The sequence below is a fragment of the Bos grunniens genome, chromosome 21, assembly GCF_055505025.1.
Source record: "Bos grunniens cultivar Pamir isolate PY7600 chromosome 21, Bosgru_T2T1.0, whole genome shotgun sequence".
NCBI lineage: Eukaryota > Metazoa > Chordata > Mammalia > Artiodactyla > Bovidae > Bos > Bos grunniens.
The window spans coordinates 38887257-38914660 of record NC_141185.1 but is presented as its reverse complement, the minus strand read 5'-3'; the positions used below and the strand labels follow the sequence as shown (position 1 = coordinate 38914660).

Genomic DNA, 27404 nt, shown 5'->3' with positions numbered 1-27404 from the left:
TAAAGAAAGGAACAGACAGAAAAGGAAGGAGGGGTAGTCCTGGAGATAAAGTTCTAACAGCTTTCACAAAGGGAAAGAAACTTAACTAGAGTAAGAAACTGGACGAAGGACAGCTGGTAGCAGTCTGGGTTAATCATCCTGCAATTCAAGGATGGAGAGGACGATGGGAAGTAAAGCCATAGGCTTGGTAAAGAAGGGGCAGCACCTACTTCAAGTTCTGGCAAAAGAAAGGACAAATCCCTCTTTCTTTGCCAAGACCTAAAAAAGACTACAGCTGTAGCCTCATCCAAAGAACTCAGGAGCAGATGTCTACACTAGAGTGTGCTCAGATAACACAGGAATAGGGCTTGGAGACTGCTGCACCCAGTGTGGTTAATAGAGGTTTGCAAGAGGAGTATATCACTGCCATTTAGAAGTTTAGAACCTAGGCTCTGGAATCTCACTGCCTATGCTGAAATAAATGCCAGCTCAGCCACCTAACAGACCTTTGACCGTGAGCCAATTATTTAATCTCTCTATGCCTCAGCTTGCTCATCTGAATAACTGGGATTCTGAGGCTTCAATCCTTAGCACAGAATCTGGTTTCCCAAGACACTGGTGTACCACTCAAGAACTGAGATTTATTCAAACACTGATTTTCTCAGCCCACTCAGTGACTAGTAGACTCCTGGGGTGGTCCCAGGGTTACCATATACAGCTGAGCAGGCTGTAATCTGAACAACTCTGGAGGGAAGCATCATTCATATCATAGTCATTATAGATCTGCATTTTTATTACAATAATTTTCCAACAGATGGCAGTAAAGTAACTAGAGAAAGGAGTATTTTTTCCCTTATTCATACAGAAGAGTTGTATGGACTAGCAGAAGTACAGGACAGCAAGAATCCCCTGTGGTACACACTCTAGAAGCTCGCAGTCAAACAACACAGGTTAAGGTAAGATCGTAAAAATCCGGGTGTGACAGAGCTCTGGGCTCTTATGCAACCCCTTACTTTCCGTTCCTGCCAACAAGAAGCGGAATGGCCTTTAGAAGCAGGATGCAGTTTGGGGGATGATGGTTCTCTGGAGTAATTTCTGTCCTTTGCCAAACAGGAGTCTACTTTTACAGCCTATCCCATCTGTTCCTGCTCCTTAGTCCTTCAAACAAAACACGCTTTTAGAAGAGGTTTTACTAGTCCGAGCATGATGACAAATCTGTATGTCTGAGAATTGAAAGACTGAAATGAAATCTTAACACTTTTACAGAAATCTAACCAACCTGGGGAATCAACATGGTCAGAGTATTCTCTGATGCATGATTTGGGTTTTGGCTGCTTTCTTCCGTAAGTATTTGCTAACATCACTCTCCTGCTTCACTCAAATCTTGGGCAGGAAATCCGAATTCCAAGAGCATGTATTTCTGAGTCCTGCTCTCCAGAAGATTCTGGTGCCGATGCTAAGGAGAAAAGTGTTTCTTACTTGCACGCTGTGATTTTTACCTAACACTATTAAATCCAAAAGGGATATATAATATAAAAATATTGTAAGCCACATACTTTAAAATTTTCTATTAGCCTCATTAAAGTGAAACGAAATAGGTGAAACCAATTTTAATAATATAATCTCAATTAAATCTAGCCACGTTTCAAGTGCCCAATATCGACATGTAACTTCATCATTATCACCGTGCTAGACAGCCAAAGATCCAAGATAATTTAAGAACAAGCTAAAGAAGGGAATTCCCTGGAGGTCCAGTGATTAGGATCGTACTTCCACAGACCAGAGACCAGATTCAATCCCTGGTCAGGGAACTAAGATCCCACAATCCGTGAGGTTCTGACAAAACAAACAAACAAACAAAAAACCAAAGTAAAGAAGAGCCTTCTTGTAAGCTCTATGAGGTACTGCAGAGCATGACAGTAAGACCTCAAGACAGAATGACATTAGCATCTTGTGTTAGCTTTGCTTTTATTGGCTCAGAACAAGATCATAAAAGGAAAGTCAGCAGAATGACAAGGCTGAAGATTAAATAAGGGAGCAGTCAATAGAGAAACACATAGATGACTCAAATCCACCAATTTTCAGGTATGGTAGACCATTATAAGAAAACCCAGATGAAAATGGCTGGTTTAAAACAGTAAATTTATACTCTGAAACTGATAATCAAATTTTGTTCTCTAGTAAGATACTCTTTCTTAAAATTTTAGAAAAACCTGAAGACTCTACCCTGAAAGGCTCACACTTCTCAAAAAAGCATACGGGCACACCCTGGAGACTTTGCGCGTTCCAGACTACTGCAGTAAAGCGAGCGGTACAATAAAACAAGTCACAAGAAGTTTTTGGTTTCCTAGTGTATATAAAAGTTATGTTTACAGTACACTGTAGCCTATTAAGTGTGCAACAGCACTATGTCTAAAGAAACAACATATCTACCTACATTTTTTAAATGTTATTTTTAAATTAAATGCCTGCAGCTAATAGGATTGTTGGGATTATTAAGTAACACAATGCATGTGAAGTGCTCAAAATATGAGCCATTACTATTAATGCTATTCTTATTACTGAATGATCACTAAATCTTTAAACCAGAAGGCATTAGACAACCAACTGCCACATAAATCCCACTTTAAACTACTTGAGTGGTTTACTATTGTGATAGTAACTATCACTATATTAAGAGAAGTTGCTATTTAACTTGATACAATTCTTCTACTAGCTGTAAAGTTTGAATTCAGCCCAACTTTCTAGACAGTGCTGGCTGGCCTAGAAAGTTGAGGTGAGTTTCTTCACAAAATTCTAACATAATCTTCATACAGGGATACATGGCCCAGAGACAGCTACCAAGACATATCAAATTTGTCATACAAAAAATAATATATCAAGTTGAAATTACATCTTTTTTCCTAGAATTGGAACAGTATTCAGCCTGCAGCAACTTCAGTACTGCTTAAACAAAGTAGAAATGAAAGATTTAAATGTTTACTTTTATGTTTATATAAAAATATGACTATGAGAAGAGTGGTTAAATCTGGAGCTTTCAGAGCAGAAAAACTAAGCCAGTATTTCTTCGCCTCTTTAAAAATCAGGTTTAAAATTCCTTTTCTACAAAGTCTCACTTTCCAGATTGGGGAAGGAATGTAAAAAGCTACATTTATTTGAAGATAAAAAGTTTAAAGACATCATATAAGTAGTTCTATTAAAAACTAGAATTCAGCAATCCTACCTATGTGCTTAAAAACAATACCGTAAGACTGCCTCGGATGAAACAAATTTTACAGAATGGCACATGCTCTCTTAACATTGTTTACTCAGAAGACTATAGAGGCATAACCTTAAACAGCAACTGTTACAACAGCTAAAACACAACACACATACCCAGGACAAATGCCAGGTTAGGAGTTAAATGTAATTCATCACAGGAAATAATGAATGTCTCTTTGAGAAGTAGATTAACCGAACTATATTTTCTAATTACTGCAAGTCTCTTGTGCATTAATATTGCTATATTTCATCCTGCTACTCATTTAAAAGGCCAAACTATTTCCTCTGTTTGCCAAATTGTTTTTAAGTCTCTCCTCTTTTTGGAAGAGGCCCCAAAATGCAAAGCACAACTGTGGCTCTTCTCTCAAACAGCTCTCTGCCTGTATTATGAAATTCTCAGACAGGTTTATGCCTCAACTGAGTTTCAAATGAATACAGAACTTTATGCATATTCCTGATATGAAGCTGAAGGTATGTCTCAACCATCAGATAATGCTCCTATACTAGGACTAACTTAGATTGTATCAGTATTTGAGATGGCATGTTAATCATCACAACTACATGAATTGTCTATAATATGCCAGTAACCATACTCTATATACATTATTTCACTTCACTATGACAATAACTCTAAGGGGTGGAAATTTTTCTCATTTTATAGAACAGAAAGCACAGGCTCAAGGAGGCTTGATGAGTCATTCAAAGTTACACACACCTAGTAAAAGGCAGGCTTCTTAACCTTTGAGTTTAAGTTCAGTACTTCCACTACACCACAAATAACTCAATATTGTGACAGTGCTATTAATACCCTTTAACTGAAGTCACTAGTTTATTAAAACTCCAGTAAATATATTTATCATGGAGAAAAATCACTAAAACAAGATGAGATGAACAGCTAACATAAGGTTATATGTAAAAAAAAAAGTATCAATTTTAGCTAACATTAGTTTTCACCCCATGTTACTAGATGTATCAGTTGATAGCTTATTTCTGAGTTCCTCATCCTGAATTAGGACATAAGCTACAACCTTTGATTTATCTAATGACCAGTTAGTTGCACATCAACTGAAATGCCTCTAATACAAATGCTTCACACAAAGGCACTGGCTACAAGGCCGTCAAGAAGACGACTCATGGAAGAGGCAAGACTTGGAAACCATTTCTTGTTTGTTGATGTCTTTGATGTTTAGCTTATGTAACCTATACAGAAAACTAACACTTTGGATAAAAACTTTCACCTGGCTTTTGATGAAGTCAATATCTGGTTCCAATAACTTTAATGGAAAAGGTCTAGAAACAAAATCAGAAAACTCATTTAAAAGAAACCTCTGTAGCTTTCTCATATGAATAGATATTCCACGGCTCAGTAGATGGACTCGGTGCTTAATTAGGCAGAGAATACATAGCTTGGGTTTTTTAGTCCAAGGTGTTTTAAAATCCTAAATTCATCCACAGATCGGAGTTCCTCTATATTCTTTTTACTGGCCCACCTTTCCCCCCAGAGAAGCCAATTAAATGTCATCTTCACGACCAGTCTAGTTATAATATGACCAAAGCAAGTGGTAATTTATACTTCTAGCATAGGTTTCATTGCATTTGTGCACTCACTCAGTCATGTCTAACTCTTTGGGACTCTGGACTATGGCCCATCAGGCACCTCTCCATGGGATTTTCCAGGCAAGAATGCTGCAGTGGGTTGCAGTCCTCCAGGGTATCTACCTGACCCAGGGATCAAACCTGTGTCTCCCACACTGGCAGGTAGATTCTTTACCACTAAGCCACCTGGAAACCCCATGCTGCTTCATTACATACCTTATTATTTTTGTTCAAAGTATAAGTTTAGTAACCCAGTTTCTCAAATACAAAGTTAAAAGATTTTTTTTTAATGGACAGTAACTAACTCTATTGTGATTTAGAATTCAAAAGTTTAAATGTAAACCAAAAAAGGTGAAATTTCAGCTCTTGGTCTTTAAATACTGTTTTTAAATGTAGGTTTTGATTACATGATGCATAGAATCTGACATAAATTTTTCTTAATAGAGTATTTTTACAATAAAATATAACTTTTAATACTTAACTATTTTGCATGTAAATGTTTTGAGTTTAGGTAATTAGCTTCTATACTAAATGCACAGATTTTCTATTGCAGGAAGACTTTCTTCAAGGACACCTAGAATGGCAGAAAGCAGTCAAGTGTGTGTGTGTGTGTGTGTGTGTGTGTGTGTGTGTGTGTGTGTGTGTGTGTGTGTGTAGGCCATGCCCCACAGCTTGTGAGATTAGTTCCCCAACCAGAGACCGAACCTGTGCCCCCTGTAGCGAAGTGCAGAGTACTCACCACTGGATGACCAGGGAATTCCTAGGTATAATATAAAAATACTCAGATGATTAAATTACACTGAAATATTTGGGTGTACAACATCAAATTACTTAGAAATATAATTAGTATATTATAAAGCTTTGCATTTTTAGCAATCAAATAAAAAGTTTAAGATTTTTCATCAGTAAGGTTTAATTGATCTAACGGCTAAATTATATATACCTATACAGAATTTTGTAAGAGTAAGCAAACTCTAAGGTTATCTGTGCATTTGTTGTTACTGTTCAGCTGCTAGTTCATGTCCAACTCTATATGACCCCATGGACTACAGCACGCCAGGCTTCTTTGTCCTTTGCCATCTCTCAGAGTTTCCTCAAATTCATGTCCAATGAGTCAGTGACGCCATCCAACCATTTTATCCTCTGTCGCCCCCTTCTCCTCCTGCCCTCAATCTTTCCTAGCATCGGGTTCTTTTCCAATGAGTCAGCTATTTGCATCAGATGGCCAAAGTACTGAAGCTTCAGCTTCAGCATCCGTCCTTCCAATGAATATTCAGGGCTGATTTCCTTTAGGATTGACTGGTTTGATCTCCTTGCTGTCCAAGGGACTCTCAAGAGTCTTCTCCGGCACCACAATTCAATGCACAATATCTAATTCTATGCACAATATCTATGTCATCGATAAAAAAAAATAGAGGCCTGAAGAACCAAGCTGGCAATAGAACCTGACTTTAAAGTACTATTCTTTTCACTCAAGTTACCTCATTCCCAAAATGAAGGTCATTCCCAAAAATAAGGTCACTGTTTGTGCATAGCCTTTCTTGATGATTACTTAATCTAAAACAATAAAGATAGTTTCTATGCCAAGAAGCTCATGAAAGCTACATAGTAACTAGAGAAAAACAGTTTGGAGGCTCTTCAAAAAGCTAAACAAAGACTTATCATGTGGCCCAGCAATCCCAGGCCTAACTTACCACCCAAAAGAATTTAAAGCAGGAACTTAACATAATTATATGCAAATGTTCAAAGCAGCATTATTCACAATAGCCAAAAGGTAAAAATGACCAAAGTATCTATCAACAGATAAATAAAATATTCATGGAATATTATTAAAATATTTTTCAGTCATAAAAAGGAATGACATTCTGACATATGCTACAATAAGGATTAAACCTGAACATATGCTAAAAGAAGACACTCACAAAAGGACAAATATTGTATACGATTCACTCTTAAAATATCCAGCATAGTGAACTCATAGAGACATAAAGTAGATTAGGGATTACCAGAGCCTGAGGTTGGAAGGAATGGAGAACTACTGCTTAATGGTTACACAGTTTCTTTTTTGGGGTGATGAAAAATTTGGAGTATAAACAGAGGTTATGGTTGTACAATATTCTGAATATAAATGATGTCTCTGAATTATACACTTAAATATGGTTGCAAATTTCATTAGATTTTTACCACAATAAAGTCATCAGGAAGTAATTTCCTTGACAGAATCCTTTATACAATTCTCCATCTTCAAAACACTTAATTCTAGAATCCTGTTTTAATAACTATCAAAATTATCCAGGCCAGAACACTGGAGTGGGTAGCCTTTTCCTTCTCCAGGGGATCTTCCCAACCCAGGGATCGAATCCAGGTCTCCCACATTGCTGGCGGATTCTTTACCAGCTGAGCCATCAGGGAAGCCCATAAACAGTTCCAACATAACATTAAAAAATAACAATATGGGAAACCAGGTAAAAGACTTATGGGAATTCTCTGTACTATTTTTGCCATTTTTCTGTAAATCTAAAACTGTTCTGAAAAAAAGCAACTTGAGTTCTCTATGAGCTCAGCCCAAATTACACAAAAACTCCTTGAACCACCTTTTAAAGGTCTAAGAATCTGAGCAGAGCTAATAACGTAGAAAAGGGAAATGCTTATAAGAGTAAATTTACTATTCATCCAACCTTACTAGAGACCATATAAATAACTTCACTTTAAGGAAATGGAAAGCATTCCCTTGCCCCTAATCCATTTCCCAAATTCCTTCTCAGACTAACTTTAGTTAATATTAATATATAAATATATTAAACTAAAATACTAAAATGTTCTTTTATACAAGATCTTAGTACTCATATCTTTGGCTCTAAAATAAACATGAGGATTGAATTACATATGCTAAATGATCAACTATCATTGAATAAACATTTCCTTCTAGTACAGTGTTTTATTTTCTCTGACATTAATGTGCATGATTATCTTATCTGAAGCGATACATGAGGAAAAACATTAGCTTTTATATGAAAGGGCCAAAAATACAGTTAGAATAAGAATAGAAATTTAGAACAGTTTTATTCAAATTGCCACACCAAGATGGCTACAACAAAGATTTGCTGTCTACTCTTACTGATTTTCATACCAGCTGTTAAATTAGATTGATCATCTACAAGGCACGTCAATTTATATCAGTGGAATCTTTTATAAAAGTTCTAATATATACATAAAAACTTCAACAGACTCTCCAAAACTTAAAAAATTAATTTTATATACTAAATGGTAATGGATAAGAAAACTTGACTGACACTGGTTCTTTTGGAATAAATATTTAGAGAAAACAGTCTAATAAAAATTAGTTAAGAAAATGAAGCAAAGACACAATTACAACTAACTTTCAGCAAATAAGTTTTTAACTACTGCACAACCAAACTATCTATATATCCAAACCACAGTTTGTTAGTTCTTCAACTTCTCCTTTGTCACTTTAAGCTCCACTGTAAGGGCTTTGATCATCCAGGCCATGTAATTACCTTTAAGGAGCATGCTTAGGGTGTTTTCTGCACTACAGGTCCATACAGCATTTCTCTTTGTCCTCTTGGGAATAGAACATCAATTGCTTTCAGCTAAATGCACTCACATATGAATATTTTAGTACAATTTAATGCTTCTATACCAACCCCAAAGGAATAAAGCATCAATTTGTGAACACCATTTTCTTAGAGTTAAAAGCCAAGCTGGATAATGCAGTATGAAAGGGGTTGTCACTCTTTAGCTTTTTAGCAAGTCAGAAAAGCAGTCCATAAATTCAGTCCCAGCTGTGTACAAATAACTCCCATAAAGTTTGTTCATACACAGACTTTTCAACATTAGTGAATTTTCTTCAAAAGAACTCAGAAAAAATTTCTTATCTTAGTAAATTCTCCCCAAAACTGCTTTATTGAGTAAGTATTCATCAAGTCAGAATTATAAATGAACCACTAATCTGTTAGTAAAATACCAAAATACAGACAAAGTAATCTACTTCCACTAAGTGAAAAAACACACTTCTCTGGCAGGACGTAACAGAAACTCTTTGACTGTAGTATGTTTATACGTTTGAATGGTGAGGTAGGTAAAGTCATCAATGGGGCTTCTAAAAGGTAATCCAGAAAAAAAGTTAAATGGGAACTACTACCAACTATGTCAAGGCTAAAAAAGCCATATTTATTAAATTCTAGTCATAGCATAAATCTGACACTCTGTTAAGCTCAACACATGTTAATTAATGCCCTAATAAAATCCAATGAAATTATCAGATAACAGTAAAGAATTCAATACCTGTTCATGATTTCAAAACAAAAAAACCTCTAACAAACTAGATTTATAATACTAATTCACGATTATAAATAGTGTATTAATTCACAGTACTCATACTATATGCCAGGCACAGTTTTAAGTGTTTGACACAGACTAATGCTTTAAATCTTCAGAACTACATACAAAGTACAGACTGTTACCATTGCCATTACACAGCTGAAAAAACGGTGGTACAGAGAAGCTAAGTGATCTGTCCAAGGCCACACAGAAAGCAAGTGGTAACACTAAGAACTGAATTCAGGCAACCTGGCTACAGAGTCTGGACTGCTAACCATTTTTATGGTTAGCATAACCATAAAACCATACATGATATGACACAGTGTATTGTAGGAAACTGCTTTAGGAGCACTCCTAGTGGTGAAACACTAGAATTCCCTTGAAAATAAAAGACAGGGATGTTTGTCAATCAACATTCCAAATATGGAGCTTGACAAATTAATTCTAAAACTGTGGGAAAAGACAGAGAGTCAAGAATAGCTGAGACAATTCTGGAGAAGAATGGGAGAGATGGGTATTGCCCAAGTAGGAAATTTTATTACAAAGCTCTAGGAGCAGTTTTGGTACAATGATAAACAACTGACAGACAAAACACAGAATGCAGAAAGAGACTTCTGCGTATATGTAAACTTGATGTGTAAAAGGTCTGGAGCAGAAGAAAATGCGTAATAAACGATTAGCTACATGAGGAAAAATTAAATAGTTACTTCATACCAAACAAACAATTAAATCAAGTATATTAACTGAGCGGGAAATATGAAAAGCAAAACTTTAATAAAACTTTTAAGAAAAAAAATACAGGTTAATATTGTTAAGACTTTCTCTTAGCAGAGATCCCTTTAAATAAAACACCAAAAGAAGTATATATCAAAAAGGAAAAAACGTTCAACCACATTAAAATTAAAAGCTCCTGTTTATCAAAAAAAAAAAAAAAAAAGATTCAGAAAACAAAGACAGTCATAACTGAGAGAAAATATATGTAACACACATAACCAACAAAAGATTAATATTCAGAATACATAAAAGAACTCCCAAAATTGTTAAGAAGATAGGCAAAAAATAGGCAAAAAAGATATGAACGAGAAATTCAGAGGGGGGAAAAAACCATGAATGAAAGATTCCTTACTCGTAATCAGGGAAAAGCAAATTTAAAAGCACAGTGAGATTTCATGCCCATTAGACTAGCAAAGCTTTTAAAAAATTGTAGTAAAATATACCTAACATAAAATTTACCATTTTAATCATTGGTAAGTGTTCTGTGGCATTAAGTATGTTTGCCTTGTTGTGTAATCACCACCATTATCTATCTTTGGAACCATCATCTACCTCTACAACTGCAAAAGATGTTAAAAAAAAAAAAAAACTGAAAATACCAAAATACAGCAAGGATGAGAATGAAGGTAAATTTTATAAGCTGTTGAGAAGCAGTATGTCAATATCTGGTAAAGCCAGACATTTACTATACATAATTAAGCAATTTCACTCTTATGCATACTTCTCTAGGGAAACACGAACATACAAGGAAACATTTTTTAAGAATTTTCACAGCTACATTACTTGTAATAGCAAGAAATTATAGACCACCTAAATAAACATCCATTAATGGAAAAATGGTGGAAGTATGATATATTTATAAAATAGAATGCCATACATTAATGAAACACAAATGAAAACTGCTACCTTCTTTAAATGAATGAATCTCACAAACAAAATTGACTAAAAATAGAATAAAGAACACACAGTCAACAAAGTGGGTATAGACGGAATATACCTTTATCATAGGGCCTCCCTTGTGGCTCAGCTCATAAAGAATCTGCCTGCAATGAGGAAGACCTGGGTTTGATCCCTGGGTTGGGAAGATCCCCTGGAGAAGGGATAGGCAATCCACTCCAGTATTCCAGAATTCCATGGACTATATAGTCCATGGGGTTGCAAACAGTCAGATATGATTGAGTGACTTTCACTTCACTTAACCTTTATAATAAAGGTTACATATGACAACCCCACAGGTAACATCATACTCAACAATGAAAAGTTGAAAGTTTTTCTTCTAAGATTAGGGACAAGACAAGGATGTACTCTCTCATCACTCTCATTTGACATAGTGTTAAAAGTCCACACCAGTACAATTAGGCAAGAAAAAGAAATAGAAGGCATCCAAAGGCATTCCTTGGAATGGAAGAAGGAAAACTGTCTCTAATTGCAGGCAACATGGTATTATTATATAGAGAAAACCGTAAAGATACCACCAAAAAATTGTTAGTACTAATAGGTGAATTCAGTAAAGTTGCAAGATACAAAATCAACATACAGAAACGTGTTTTTATACACTAACAACAAACTATCAGAAAGTAAAATTAAGAAAACTACCCCATTTACAATTGCATCAAAAAGAATAAAATACCTAGGGGTGTATTTAACATAAGGAGGTAAAAGACTTGTACATGGAAATCTATGACACTGATGAAAGAAAATGATGAAGATACAAAAAATGGAAAGATACTCTGTGCTCATAGATTAAAAGAATTAATATTGTTAAAACATCCATACTGCCCAAAGCAATGTACACATAAAACGCAATTCCTAACAAAACTCCAACAGCATTTTTCACAGAAATAAAGCAAACAATCCTAAAATGTATATGGAATCAAAAAAGACCTTGAATAATTAAGGTTATCTTGAAAGATTAAAAAACCTGGAGGCACCATATCAGAAATACATAATAGAATTTAAAGAGGAGCTACCCCACGTCCGAGGTCAGGGGCAGCTGCCGAGAAGAGCTACCCCACGTCCGAGGTCAGGGGTGGAAGCCAAGAGGAGCTACCACAGGCCTGAGGTCAGGGAGGCGGCCAAGAGGAGCGCCCGAGGTCAGAGGAGGTAGCAGAGAGGAGCAACCCCACCTCCAGGGAGCTGCGGCTGCGCGGGGACAGGAGGGCCGAGAGGAGCTACTCCACGTTCAAGGTCAGGAAGCATGGCTGTGAGGAGATACCCCTCGTCCAAGGTAAGAAGCAGCAGCTGCACTTTGCTGGAGCAGCTGTGAAGAGATACCCCATGTCCAACGTAAGAGAAACCCAAGTAAGAAGGTAGGTGTTGCGAGAGGGCATCAGAGGGCAGACACACTGAAACCATAATCACAGAAAGCTAGTCAATCTGATCACACAGACCACAGCCTTGTCTAACTCAATGAAAGTAAGCCATGCCATGTGGGGCCACCCAAGACAGACGGGTCATGTGGAGAGGTCTGAAAGAATGTGGTCCACTGGAGAAGGGAATGGCAAACCACTTCAGTATTCTTGCCTTGAGAACCCCATGAATAGTATGAAAAGGCAAAATGATAGGATACTGAAAGGGAACTCCCCGGGTCGGTAGGGGCCCAATATGCTACTGGAGATCAGTGGAGAAATAACTCCAGAAAGAATGAAGGGATGGAGCCAAAGCAAAAACAATACCCAGTTGTGGATGCAACTGGTGATAGAAGCAAGGTCCGATGCTGTAAAGAGCAATATTGCGTAGGAACCTGGAATGTCAGGTCCATGAATCAAGGCAAATTGGAAGTAGTCAAACAAGAGATGGCAAGAGTGAATGTCAACATTCTAGGAATCAGCAAACTAAAATGGACTGGAATGGGTGAATTTAACTCAGATGACCATTATATCTACTACTGTGGGCAGGAATCCCTTAGAAGAAATGGAGTGGCCATCATGGTCAACAAAAGAGTCCGAAATGCAGTACTTGGATGCAATCTCAAAAACAAAAGAATGATCTCTGTTCATTTCCAAGGCAAACAATTCAATATCACGGTAATCCAAGCCTATGCCCCAACCAGTAACACTGAAGAAGCTGAAGTTGAACGGTTCTATGAAGACCTACAAGACCTTTTAGAACTAACACCTAAAAAAGATGTCCTTTTCATTATAGGGGACTGGAATGCAAAAGTAGAAAGTCAAGAAACACCTGGAGTAACAGGCAAATTTGGCCTTGGAGTACAGAATGAAGCAGGGCAAAGGCTAATAGAGTTTTGCCAAGAGAACGCACTGGTCATAGCAAACACCCTCTTCCAACAACACAAGAGAAGACTCTACACATGGACATCACCAGATGGTCAACACTGAAATTAGATTGATTATATTCTTTGCAGCCAAAGATGGAGAAGCTCTATACAGTCAGCAAAAACAAGACCGGGAACTGACTGCGGCTCAGATCATGAACTCCTTATTACCAAATTCAGACTTAAATTGAAGAAAGTGGGGAAAACCACTAGATCATTCAGGTATGACCTAAATCAAATCCCTTATGATTATACAGTGGAAGTGAGAAATAGATTTAAGGGACTAGATCTGATCGATAGAGTGCCTGATGAACTATGGATGGAGGTTCATGACACTGTACAGGAGACAGGGATCAAGACCATCCCCATGGAAAAGAAATGCAAAAAAGCAAAATGGCTGTCTGGGGAGGCCTTACAAATAGCTGTGAAAAGAAGAGAAGCGAAAAGCAAAGGAGAAAAGGAAAGATATAAGCATCTGAATGCAGAGTTCCAAAGAATAGCAAGGAGAGATAAGAAAGCCTTCCTCAGCAATCAATGCAAAGAAATAGAGGAAAACAACAGAATGGGAAAGACTAGAGATCACTTCAAGAAAATTAGAGATACCAAAGGAACACTTCATGCAAAGAGGGGCTCGATAAAGGACAGAAATGGTACGGACCTAATAGAAGCAGTAGATATTAAGAAGAGGTAGCAAGAATACACAGAAGAACTGTACAAAAAAGATCTTAACGACCAAGATAATCACAATGGTGTGATCACTGACCTAGAGCCAGATATCCTGGAATGTGAAGTCAAGTGGGCCTTAGGAAGCATCACTACGAACAAAGCTAGTGGAGGTGATGGAATTCCAGTTGAGCTATTTCAAATCCTGAAAGATGATGCTGTGAAAGTGCTGCACTCAATATGTCAGCAAATGTGGAAAACTCAGCAGTGGCCACAGGACTGGAAAAGGTCGGTTTTCATTCCAATCCCAAAGAAAGGCAATGCCAAAGAATGCTCAAACTACTGCACAATTGCACTCATCTCACACACTAGTAAAGTAATGCTCAAAATTCTCCAAGCCATGAACTTCCATACATGAACCATGAAATTCCAGATGTTCAAGCTGGTTTTAGAAAAGGCAGAGGAACCAGAGATCAAGTTGCCAACATCTGCTGGATGATGGAAAAAGCAAGAGAATTCCAGAAAAACATCTTTTCTGCTTTATTGACTATGCCAAAGCCTTTGACTGTGTGGATCACAATAAACTGTGGAAAATTCTGAAAGACATGGGAATACCAGACCACCTGACCTGCCTCTTGAGAAACCTATATGCAGGTCAGAAAGCAACAGTTAGAACTGGACATGGAACAACAGACTGGTTCCAAATAGGAAAAGGAGTACGTCAAGGCTGTATATTGTCACCCTACTTATTTAACTTCAATGCAGAGTACATCATGAGAAATGCTGGGCTGGAAGAAGCAGAAGCTGGAATCAAGATTGCCGGGAGAAATATCAATAACCTCAGATATGCAGATGACACCACCCTTATGGCAGAAAGTGAAGAGGAACTAAAAAGCCTCTTGATGAAAGTGAAAGAGGAGAGTTAAAAAGTTGGCTTAAGGCTCAACATTCAGAAAATGAAGATCATGGCATCCAGTCCCATCACTTCATGGGAAATAGATGGGGAAACAGTGGAAACAGTGTCAGAGTTTATTTTTGGGGGCTCCAAAATCACTGCAGATGGTGATTGCAGCCATGAAATTAAAAGATGCTTACTCCTTGGAAGGAAAGTTATGACTAACCTAGATAGCATATTGAAAAGCAGAGATATTACTTTGCCAACAAAGATCCATCTTGATGCTATGGTTTTTCCGGTGGTCATGTATGGATGTGAGAGTTGGACTGTGAAGAAAGCTGAGTGCCAAAGAATTGATGCTTTTGAACTGTGGTGTTGGAGAAGACTCTTGAGAGTCCCTTGGACTGAAAGGAGATCCAACCAGTCCATCCTAAAGGAGATCAGTCCTGGGTGTTCTTTGGAAGGACTGATGCTGAAGCTGAAACTCCAGTACCTTGACCACCTAATGCAAAGAGTTGACTCATTGGAAAAGACCCTGATGCTGGGAGGGATTGGGGGCAGGAGGAGAAGGGGACGACAGAGGATGAGATGGCTGGATGGCATTACCAACTCGATGGATGTGAGTCTGAGTGAACTCCGGGAGTTGGTGATGGACAGGGAGGCCTGGCGTGCTGCGATTCATGGGGTCTCAAAGAGTCGGACACGACTGAGAGACTGAACTGAACTGAACTGAAGGTAACTATAGTCTAATAAAAATTAATAATTAATTAATAAAATAACTATTAATTTCAAATGAATAAACATTTTAAAAAGTTCTCAAATGAATAAACATTTTAAAAATTCCTAAGTTTGTATCTCTAATACAATACACATCACTGCCTATGAACCAAATAAACAAAAGCTCTTTGAGGGCCCTCAACAAATTTTAAAAGGAGTCCCAAGACAAAAATGTTGAGAACCATTGTACTACACACATAATGAAACAGGAAAATGTGAAAACTACAATCAAAGGTTATCAACCCTGAAATAACCAAGAACTTGGAATTAGAACACAAGAATTTAAAAACAGCTATTACAAGTATGGTCAAGGATGTAAAGAAAGATACCTATAATGTTTGAACAGATAAGAAACCTCAGCAGAGAAATGAAACTATAAAAAGAACCAAATGAAAATCTAGAACTAAAAAATACAAAATAAATTTCCTAGCTGGGTTTAATAGCGTATCAGAAATTATAGAAGAGTCAGTAATCTTGAAGGTAAGTCAATGAAAATTATTCAGTCTGAAGAGCAGAGGGAAAAAAGATGAAAAGGAATGAGCAAAACTTAAATAATCTACAGAAGAATATAAAGATATCTAAAATATAAGCAACTGGAGTCCTAGAATAAAAGTAGAGGAAAAAAAGGTGGCTCAGTGTCCTATAAATGCTAAGTCAATAGGCCAAACCTGGACCGCCACCTGTTTCTGTATATAAAGTTTTAATGGAATACAACTCATTAATTTATTTACAATCTATGGCTGCTCCTGCTCTACAACCGAAGAGTTAAGTAGTTATGACAGACACTCTATGGCCAATAAAACCAAAAATACTTGCTGTGTGATTTACAGATAGCTTGTTCTCCCTCATGTAGATCTTTTATATCCTAACTGGATTTTTTGGTCTAGTACTCCATCAATTATTGGGAGAAGGTATAGTATTGAAACCTCCAACTAGGATAATAAATTTGTTTATTCCTCACTTTAGTTGTCAGATTTTGCTTCATGTATTTTGAAGTTCTGTTATTGGGTACTTACACATTCATGACTGTTCTGTCTTACTGATAAATTGATCCTTTCATCAATTTATGGCCCATCAATTTATGTTTGGCAGTACTCACTGTCTTGAAGTTTGCTTTACCTGATATTAATAAAGACAACTCAGATTCCTCATGTTTACTATTAGTATGGCATATCTTTTTCTGTCTAAATGTATTTCCCATAGGCAGCATACAGTTGAGTCTTGCTTTTTATACATCCAGCGATCTCTGCTTTTTGACTGGAATATTGAGTTCATTTATACTTTTCTCTCACTGCTTTTAAGAGTTTCTTTTTATCAGTATTGAAGTGGATATACCTTATTTGTGGGTTTTGAATATAATTATATCAACCATAAACACAGATGAAACAACTTTGCTTGTCTGCCAGAAAACAATTCTTGATTATGAGATTTCAGGTCTTCTAATTTGTTTTCACTTAAAGTAATAAAAGGTGCTTGCTGATCATTAACTGGAGAAAGCTATAAAGTCAGTGAATCTGGAAACTAACATTTATGACACACAGAAGGCCAAGAGGCATAGGAAAAGATGCTCAACATCATTAATTATGAGGGAAATGCACATTGAAACTATAATGAGGTATCACCTCACACCAGTCAGAATGGCCATTGTAGAAATTAAAAATTCTACAAACAATAAATTGTGGAGAGAGTATAAAGAAAAGGAAACCTTCCTACACTATTGATGGGAATATACATTGGTACAGCCACTATACATTCTTTAAAAAACTAAAACTAGATCTACCACATGATCCAGCAAGCCCACTCCTGAGCATATATCTGGAGGAATCCAATATTCTGAAAGATACAGGCATCCCAATGTTCACTGCAGCACTATTTATAATAGTCAAGACATAGGAGCAACCTAATGTCCAATAACAGAGGAATGGATAAAGCAGATGTGGTACATGTAAGGAATGGAATACTGTGTGCATGCTCAGTCATGTCCAATACTCTTGCAACCCCAAAGATCGCAGCCCGCCAGGCCTCTATCCATGAAATTTTCCAGGCAAGAATACTGCAATGGGTTGGCATTTTCTACTTGAGGGAATCTTCCCAATCCAAGGATTGGACCCGTGTCTCCTGCATCTCTCACTGACCCACCTGGGAAGCCCCACAATGGAATATTACTCAGGTCATTAAAAGGAATGAAACAATACCATTTGCAGCAACATGGATAGATTATCATACTAAGCAAAGTAAGTCAGAAAGAGAAAGACAATTATGATGTGATATTTCTTATATGTGGAATCTGAAAAATCATACAAATGAACATATCTATGAAACAGAAATGGACTCACAGACTTAGAGAACAGATTAGTGGCGCCAAGGGGACAAGGGGTGAGGGAGGGAAAGATTGAGAGTCTGGGATTAGCAGATGCAAACTATCATAGGATAGTCCTATTCTACAGCACAGGGAACTATATTCAACATCCCGTGATAATCTATGATGGAAAAGAATATGAAAGAGTAAAGTAAGGCAGGCAGAGAAAGACAAATATCATAGGATATTACTTACATTCAGAATCTTAAAATAAAAAAAGGTACAAACATACTTATTTATAAAACAGAAACTGACTCATGGACTTAAGAGAGCAAACTTATTGTTGCCAGGGGGAGAGGGTGGTGGGGAGGGACAGATTAGAAGTGACACATACACACTGATATATTTAAAACAGATTACCCAGGGACCTACTGCATAGCACAGGGAACTCTGCTCAATACTCTGTAAGAACCTTAATAAGAAAAGACTTTGAAAAAGAAAAGTTTCAACAGGGAATGCAGCAGAGCGATCTGATGTTGGTTAAATTATGCACTCTTTCCAATTAATTGGCTCTCCCTCCAAAGCAAATGTACTAAAAATAAAATGACTTCTTTTTTGAAAAAAAGATTTTTTCTTCTAATCATTCTTTAAGCAATCTGACTGTTACATGCCCTGTAGTTGCCTTCCTGTTTCCTACTCTTGGTATTTGTTGAGCATCTGAGATCTGAGTTTTTCTCCTCCAATTACACACATAATAGACCTCCTAAAGTTGTCCCACAGTTCACCAAAGCTTTGTCCGTTTTTTCCTGTGTTTTCAAAATTTTCTGTTTCGTTTGGGACATATCTCTGCTGCCATATTTTAGAGTATTCCTGCAGTGTCCAATGGCAGGATATACATTCTCGTCAGGTGCACAAGGCATAGTCACCACAATACGGCATTTGTTGGGACATAAAATAAGATTTAATGAATTTTAATACTGAAGAATTTATATCTTTAACATTTACATTTTAAAAAGCAAAATACAAAATTAATGAAGCAAAGTTCTACCTTAAGTGCAAGGTAAATCTAAAGTAAGCAGAAGGAAGGAAATTAAGAGCAAAAATCAGTAAAAAGAAAACAATGAGAAAAATTAACAAAGTTAAGAATTGGTTCATTTTCGGTGTAGCCGCTCCAGAAAACAGTTCCTCAAAAGGTTAAACATAAAGTTATCATATGAACCAGCAAGTCTACTCCTGTGTATATATCCAAGAGAAATGAAAGCATATGTCCACACAAAAACCTGTATATGAATATTTCTATCTGGATTATTCATAACAGCCAAAAAGTAAACAGCCCAAATTTCCATCAGATGATGAGTGGATACATAAAATGTGGTATATCAGTACAATGGAATTACTATATGGCAATAAAAAGGAATATTATAACATGAATAAATTAAAACATGCTATTTTTTTTAAAAAAGCCATAAAAGACCATTTAGTCTATGATTCCCCTTACATAAATGTCCAGAATAGGTAAATCTATATAGACAGAAAGAGCTTCCCTGGTGGCTCAGACGGGTAAAGAATCTGCCTGCAACGCAGGAGACCTACGTTCTATCCCTGAGTTGGGAAGATCCCCTGGAGAGGGAAATGGCAATCCACTCCAGTATTCTTGCCTGGGAAATCCCATGAACAGAGGAGCCTGGTGGGCTACAGTCCACAGAGTCACAAAGAGTCAAACACAACTGAGAAACTACCACTTTTACTTTCACAAAGACAGAAAGTAGACTGGTAATTGCCTAGGACTGGGGAGCTGAAAAGAAAATAGGAGCGCAGTTGTGCAATTTCTTTTGGAGATGATGAAAATGTACTAGAACTGACAGGCGATGTTTATACAATTCTGTAAATAAACTAACAGTCACTGAATTAAATAGTTACTTAGACAAACTGTATGGTAAATGAATTGTATCTCAATAAACTTATTATTTTAGAAAGCTGAATCATTATAAATGTTTAATATTATAAATTCCTCGCTGGACTGATGTAGGAAAGGGAAACAAAAAAATAGAAGACACAAACGGCAAAATTTAGAAGGAGCTATCACACCAGATTTTACAAACAATGAAAGGAAACAGGGCAAGATTGTATAAACAACTTTATCCAATATATTTGATAACTTAAGAGAACTGAACCAATTCCTTTAAATACATCACTTAGCAAAACAGACTCAAAACAAAAGAGAAAATCTGAATAGCCCTAAATCTATCAAAGTAATTGAGTTAACTGTCAAATGCTCCAACAAAGAAAACTCAAAGCTCAGATGGCTTCAGTGGTGAGTTCTATCAAACATTTAAGAAAGACACAAACACAAACCAATCTTACACAAACTCATTCAGAAAATACACCAGGAGAGAGTATCTTTCAACTCATTTCATGAAGGCAGCATAATGCCAATACCAAAACTGAACAAAGATATTGGGGATGAGGAGGAAAATTACAGATTATTTTGATAAAGACAGACCCCAGACTCCTTAACAAAGCATCAGTCAATGAAAGCCGGCAATATATTAAAATTATATCATGATCATATCATGAACAAGTAGGATTTATCACAGCAACTCAAGGTGGTTTAACATTTAAAAACCAAGCAATGTATTATTATGAATACATAAGTCTGTGTATCTGCCTACACATACATACCTACACACACTCCCTAACTTTTTTCATTGAGGTGTCCTAAGAACAGCAATATCCAAACAGCAATATCCAAACAGCAACAGGCACAAGTAATATTCAGATGTCAGCTTCATACTATTCTTCCACTAAAAGGAACCAGGATTCCCTGGAGAAAAGACTGATGCCAGGGCTGGGATAGCAAAGGTACAAAAAGCCTAGAACATCTTATTCTATCAGTAAGGCCCCAAAGAATGATGGGAACATGTTAAGACACAGAAGCCCCCAGAAGGGCTTCTCACTGGCCAAATGCGGAACAATTTGTACATCAACAGAAAGAATAACAACAGATTTTCACCCACTGAACCTAATAGGGACAATAAGTCCTATTATAAATAAATATTCAATGTTCGCTTATAAGAAAATAAATGTAAATGAATAAACTGAAAGTTTGAGAACTGGAATATTCACATCATTTCAAAGTACCTCCTTATAAAAAATTTATTAATTACAAAGGGAAAAACAGCTTTACAGTGGAGAAGTTTGAGAAATATCACCTTAATCAAACAAAGTGAAAACCTAATAAGACACAATGAAACTGTATACCACTTTATAGGATGAAATATCACTTTTGGGATATTCCTGTCAAAGGCGCATATATATTCTAAATAGAACGGTGAGGAGACAACAGATAAACCCAAAATAAGGGACATTCTACTCTACAAAATAGCTGTCCTATAATTTTCAAAAGTGTCAAGGTTATGAAAGTCAAAATAAGACAGGAACTGTTTGAGATGGAAGGACACATGACAACCATATGCAACATTTGATTACAAATTACAACCCTTTGCTAAAACATATAGGACATTATTGGGACAACTGGCAAAACCTGAACAGGGTCTGATGATCACATAGTATTAATGTACTGGTGCCGATGTCCTGATTTTAAAAGCTGTATTGTGGTTTTATAGGAGAATGTCCTACTTATTTGGAAATGATGGAGAATCATCTCAGCAACTTACTCTCAAAAAGTCCACAAAAATAAAGGTTTTTACTTTGTACTTCAAAGTTTTCTGTAAACTTGAAATCAGCTCAAAAAAGATTAAGAGTCTTAAAAGAAAAATATACACAAACATATACACAACTACACACAGACAAATAATACACACAGAGACAGACAGACACACACACACACTGAAGTCTAACTCAGAGTTAATGAGCCAGAATCTCCAGGGAATACAGGATTCATGTTAAAGAAAGTCTTCAAAGACTTTAATATGTTTTAAATTCCTTATGAAAAATTTTCAGTAATCCTACAGTCATGACAGTAATGTTGAAGAAAGCTGACTGCATGACATTTATCTACAAGTAAGGATGCCACGGGTTGTTCCCTGTCATTCTGCCATGCTACTTAGAAACAAGTGTATTGTTCCTGAAAAGTCAATGTAAATAAAAGCCTGTCTCCCACCATACTTTGCTGTAGAAGTATTATTGATTAGAAAGGTTGTGGGCTTCATCTTTGGTAAATAAATTCAAATCTAAAGATATTTATTCATGTAAACTAGGACAAACAAGATTTCCACCAAAAAATACCTCTTTGCCATTCCTCATTAAATGTCAGGGAAGGTTCGAATTTACCTGCTCAATAAATGTTCTCACAGCCTGACAAATGCGAAATCACAAGCAAACAGGTCACATGATTTTTCTAACTATTTTAGATTCTGAGATCTTATCTGAATTCAAATAAGCTGAATAACACAAAAAGCATTAACAACCATCAATAATTAGATCTTATAAAAATAAAAATTCCTGCTCTTCAAAAGAAAATGAATAAGGAAGCAATACAAAGACAGAGAACCCAATTTTAAAATGGGCAAAAGACTGAACTCTCTTCAAAACAAACTTCAAAGACAAGACAAATTTTTTTTATTATTTTGAAATTTTAAATGAACATCTGATGAGATATGAGATTTTTTTAATGGATATGACTTAATATCTTGTTTTGAAATACATTAAAAGTACATTTTGAAATATATTTAAAAACTCATTTTCCTCCACACAATAAAGATTTAAGCTGGCTAAGAATTCTACCCACTGAAAACTTGTATCATCTAAGAAACGTGACAATCATTCGATATTGTTAGTAATTCAACTTTGAAACCAATATATTCCTAAGTTTTGAATAGTTTTAATTGAAGAATAATCTAATACGGATCAGAACGGAATCAGAATTCCTGAATTTACAGAATTTACTGAATTTCATGCAACCAGACATAATACAGAAATAAACTAGGTGTTCAGGAAGATGTCAGACTATAGCTGTCAATTCACAGCCCCTGATTTTGAGAGTCTGTGTTCATTAATATAGATTCATTGGTTTTATGGACAGATTTTATAGTACATAGGCATTATGGTAAATAAATGCTAAGGTGAACTATATAATAAAATGATGCTTCTCTCAATTTCATATTTAGTGTTGTGACAAATCTGACAAAGTATTCTACTGCTTTAAAAACTCTGAAAAACACTGCTGGATTTAAGACCTGCTATACATTTTACTGAGGCCAAGAAATCCATAGGCCTGTGAGGACACATTCACCAGGATAAAGGCTAACTGCTTAGGCACACTGAATAGATCATCACTTCACTGAGATGACTGTTCCACAAACACATGTAGTTCTTATCCCCACAGAATTTTGCATGGCATATTTTACTGCAGTACTTACTGGTGCCACTATTTTTCCTGTCTGTCCAACTTGCAAGTCATTGGGAACAAAGCCAGCATCAACAGCAGCACGAGAAGCACCAACTAAGGAAAAAAACAGTTGTCATTTTTAAAGCTCTATTATTCAATTTGTTGGGGACATTCACTGATAATGGTTTTTAAAAAATTTAAAAAAAATTTCTTTTTTTTTTTACCCTCTCCAATCCTCTCCAGCAGATGCTGCTTTGTCTGCCAGCATCCTCATACCACTGGGGCCTCAAGGTGGTACTCCAGGCCCTCACTGCCACTCTCAAAAGGTTTTCCCTCCTTTCTCCTTAAAAGCGTTGCATTTTGAATCTCATGTCATCGGATAATGTCACTCGTATATTGCTTGTGTCATCTATTAACCAGCAGGTCAATTCCCTTCATTTCTCTAGGATTTTTAGCTTCTGGGTCTTGTTACTCTCTCCAATACTAGTCTTATCTTAATTCTTGAAGACTTTGACATCCTGGCTCCTCAATTCTTTGAGCAATTCTCCATTCATCTTACCCTTCACGCTACCTCAGCCATACCCATGGTCATATCCTCAATCTGTCCATTACCAATACCATCAACAATCTCGATTTCCAAAATCTCTCTGTGACCTCCCCATTCCAGCTGACCCCTTTTAGTCCCTTACTCCAACAACCCTCTGACCCCACTGAGGGCTATAATTCTTTCCACTGTCCCTCTCTCCCCTTATGTTCTCTCTTCTTTCTTTACCCAGTTCAGTTTCTATTATCAATGGCTCTAAGCACTCCTTTGCATATGCCTTCAATTTCCTTGCCCTCCTCTTATATCATCTTATTTCCAGATGGTGGAAAACCTCCATCTCTGGTTACTGACTAAACAATCTTTCTCCCCTTTGCATACCTGTCCTGTTCAGCATGACTGCAAAAAAATGCTAATGTTACTCAGCCATGTTAACCGTTTTGTACTTTAAATAAATAGGCCTTACTTCTCTCAGACTGTCCTATATTGTAATTTTGTATCTTTCCTCTCTCTTCAAACTTTCAATATTCTTTTAACATTCTGCTTCCAATTTCACTAAAAAACTGAAACCTGCTCCAACTAACAAGTTCACCCATCAATTTGCAGCTGTGTTCATATTCTCTCCCACCGACTCAAGAACATCACTCCAATAACTCTCATCTCATGTATGATTAACCTTTCCCTCTTAACTGGAGCATTCCCATCGGCATATAAAGCATGCTATTATCTTCTAATCTTTAAAAAGTTCCTCTGTTGGTCCTGCTCCCCCTCTAGCTACTGTCTATTTCTCTGCTCTACCATATGGTTAGAAGCCTCTAAAGAGTCGTTTGCATTCATTGTCTCCATTGCCAGGCCTCCCATTCTACTTCTAAAAACTTTTTAATTAAAATATGACACACATACAAGAAAAGCACACAAATCACAAATGAACTCAGCTCATGATTAGCTTCGACGGCTGATCATCAAGTGAATACAACCATGTAACTACTTTTAAACACTCCAATCAGGTTTTTGCCCCCAATACCACCATTACTAAAACTGTTCAAAGTCACCAATGACCTCTACGTGGCTGATCAATGAGGCACTTTTCAGTTCTCATCTTCCCTGACCTACGAGCAGCATTTGACACAGAAGACCACGCTTTCCCTTACTGAGACACTTCACTTAGATTCCAGAACAACACACTCTCTATCCTGGTTTTCCTGCCTTACTTTTCCATTTGTCTTTGGTCTTCATTCTCCTCTTCTCCCCTACCTCTTAAACTTATAGCATCTAGGGCTTAGTCCTAGGACTTCTTCTACATCTACACTCTTGGTGAATTTATCCAGTCTCACAGTTTCAAATACCATCTAAATGCAGTTGATTCCCAAATTTCTATCTCTAGTCCAAACTTTCAAACTCCACATTCCTATCAGATCAGATCAGATCAGTTGCTCAGTCGTGTCCGACTCTTTGCGACCCCATGAATCTCAGCACGCCAGGCCTCCCTGTCCATCACCAACTCCCGGAGTTCACCCAGACTCATGTCCATTGAGTCAGCAATGCCATCCAGCCATCTCATCCTCTGTCGTCCCCTTCTCCTCCTGCCCCCAATCCCTCCCAGCATCAGAGTCATTTCCAATGAGTCAACTCTTCGCATGAGGTGGCCAAAGTACTGGAGCTTCAGCTTTAGCATCATTCCTTCCAAAGAAATCCCAGGGCTGATCTCCTTCAGAATGGACTGGTTGGATCTCCTTGCGGTCCAAGGGACTCTCAAGAATGTTCTCCAACACCACAGTTCAAAAGCATCAATTCTTCGGCGCTCAGCCTTCTTCACAGTCCAACTCTCACATCCATACATGACCACAGGAAAAACCATAGCCTTGACTAGACGGACCTTTGTTGGCAAAATAATGTCTCTGCTTTTGAATATGCTATCTAGGTTGGTCATAACTTTCCTTCCAAGGAGTAAGCATCTTTTAATTTCATGGCTGTGGTCAACAAGTAAGTTACAAATGAGTGGTATTCTTTTCCTCATTCTTTGGGACTACGAATAGAAATGCTTCCCTTTATCCCATGGAAATGGTTGCCAGGAACTGATCACCAGCCAACTCTCCCCAAACTAGCCTTCTGCCAACCTGCTCTTTCTAGGTTTCTAGGTGGAGAGAGGAGCTGTCCATCCATAGGATCTCTTCCTCCATCTCCTGGCCCCTTACAAGCCCAAAGCAGCCTCTGGTAACTGGAAACATATTCACTGCCCAGTAGGAGCATGGCTCTGCCAACACCTTGATTTTAACGTGCTTCTGGCCTCTAGAACTTTGAATCATTTTGCTCATTTTATTCACTGTTTTTTGCCTAGCTCCTAATATAGTGCCTGCCATATAGCAGACACTCAATAAATATTTATTCAGTGAATGAATAAATGAAATATCCTCAGTCAAATACCATCATCTGATTATAAAGAGTCAAGATTACATCTTTATTCAGACAAAGCCATAACTATTTCTATGGGTACATATATTAGGTAACATAAAGCATAAAAGCCAGAAAGTTATACAAGAAACTCTCAAAAGGGGGAGAACAAACTAGACATTAAGAATACACTCATTAATAGTTGTATAATTAAAAACTAAAATACTTTAAATGTTCTCATTTTTTTCAAAAACCATTATTCCATTCTTAATATACTTTTAATAACAAGATCCATCTTCCCTATAAATTTTTAAAATGTTAATTTCTATTTGTATGAGAGATTTACGTCGGACCAGCAATAAAGAGAAAAACAAGGGCATTCCTGAATCTGAAGTAGGCAATGAAATGGACATTTAATTTTTTTTAATGGAAAAAACTACTAAAATTTGGCAAATGGTAAGAGTATCATATAAATAATAATGAACAAGGACAACCTTTCCTCACTGAAGGCTACACCATTTACATGGAGATTAAGAAAAACTGTTTCCGACAGAAAAGTTGAAAATGAGAGAGAGCAAAAAATCTGCAGCTTTGAGTGACTTATATACAAATGAAATAATGAAGAAAAAATATTTCCAATGAAATGGGAATATTTTTCTAGTAAGGAAAATAAACTTACCTGCAGCATGTAGTTGATCTGCCAGATCATACAATAACTTAAAGTTCTCTCCACTCTTCAAACCCCGACCTCATTTAAGAAGATGGAAAAAAAAAAAAAGAATTAACCAAATATAAACTCCATTCTGTAAAAATTTTGAACTTCATATACATGAGTGAATCTTCATATTATACAACTGCCATCTTCTCTATAAAGCCTTTCCTAAGTTCTCCAATGATACTCCTGCACTTTTCCAATAAAGCATTCAACACTACTGTAATTCTGTAATTAACTAACTGGTTAACTACTAGTATAATTAGTCTTTAAAATCAGTCTTCCCCACTAGAACAAAAACTCTTTTTTTTTTTTTTTTCAAAAACTCTTTAAATACAAGATTCATACCTATATTGGTCACTCCTATATTTAGCAATACTTAACTGAACAACTGAAAGAAGACATTCCACTAGTCTTTAAACTCCTTAAGAGCAAGAATAATCCGTTTTTTCCTCTTTATTTCTCCAGCACTTTGCAATGGGCCTGGCAGAGAACATATACCTAATAAACATTTATTGAAAAAATAAGTGAATAAACTAGTCAGATATACC

The 27404-nt window shown here is 36.8% G+C and overlaps 1 protein-coding gene across 1 annotated transcript in view; it reads right to left on the bottom strand.

The window, feature by feature from the left end:
• The window catches only part of ETFA (electron transfer flavoprotein subunit alpha), a 69655-nt gene that overhangs the window by 21459 nt on the left and 20792 nt on the right, over positions 1 to 27404 (bottom strand). Inside the window, exons 8-9 of the mRNA XM_086364004.1 lie at positions 26821 to 26889; positions 23241 to 23323 (exon numbers count right to left, since the gene is read on the bottom strand). Of these exons, the coding sequence (XP_086220130.1) occupies positions 23241 to 23323; positions 26821 to 26889 (152 nt within the window). The remainder of the gene's footprint in view (positions 1 to 23240; positions 23324 to 26820; positions 26890 to 27404) is intronic.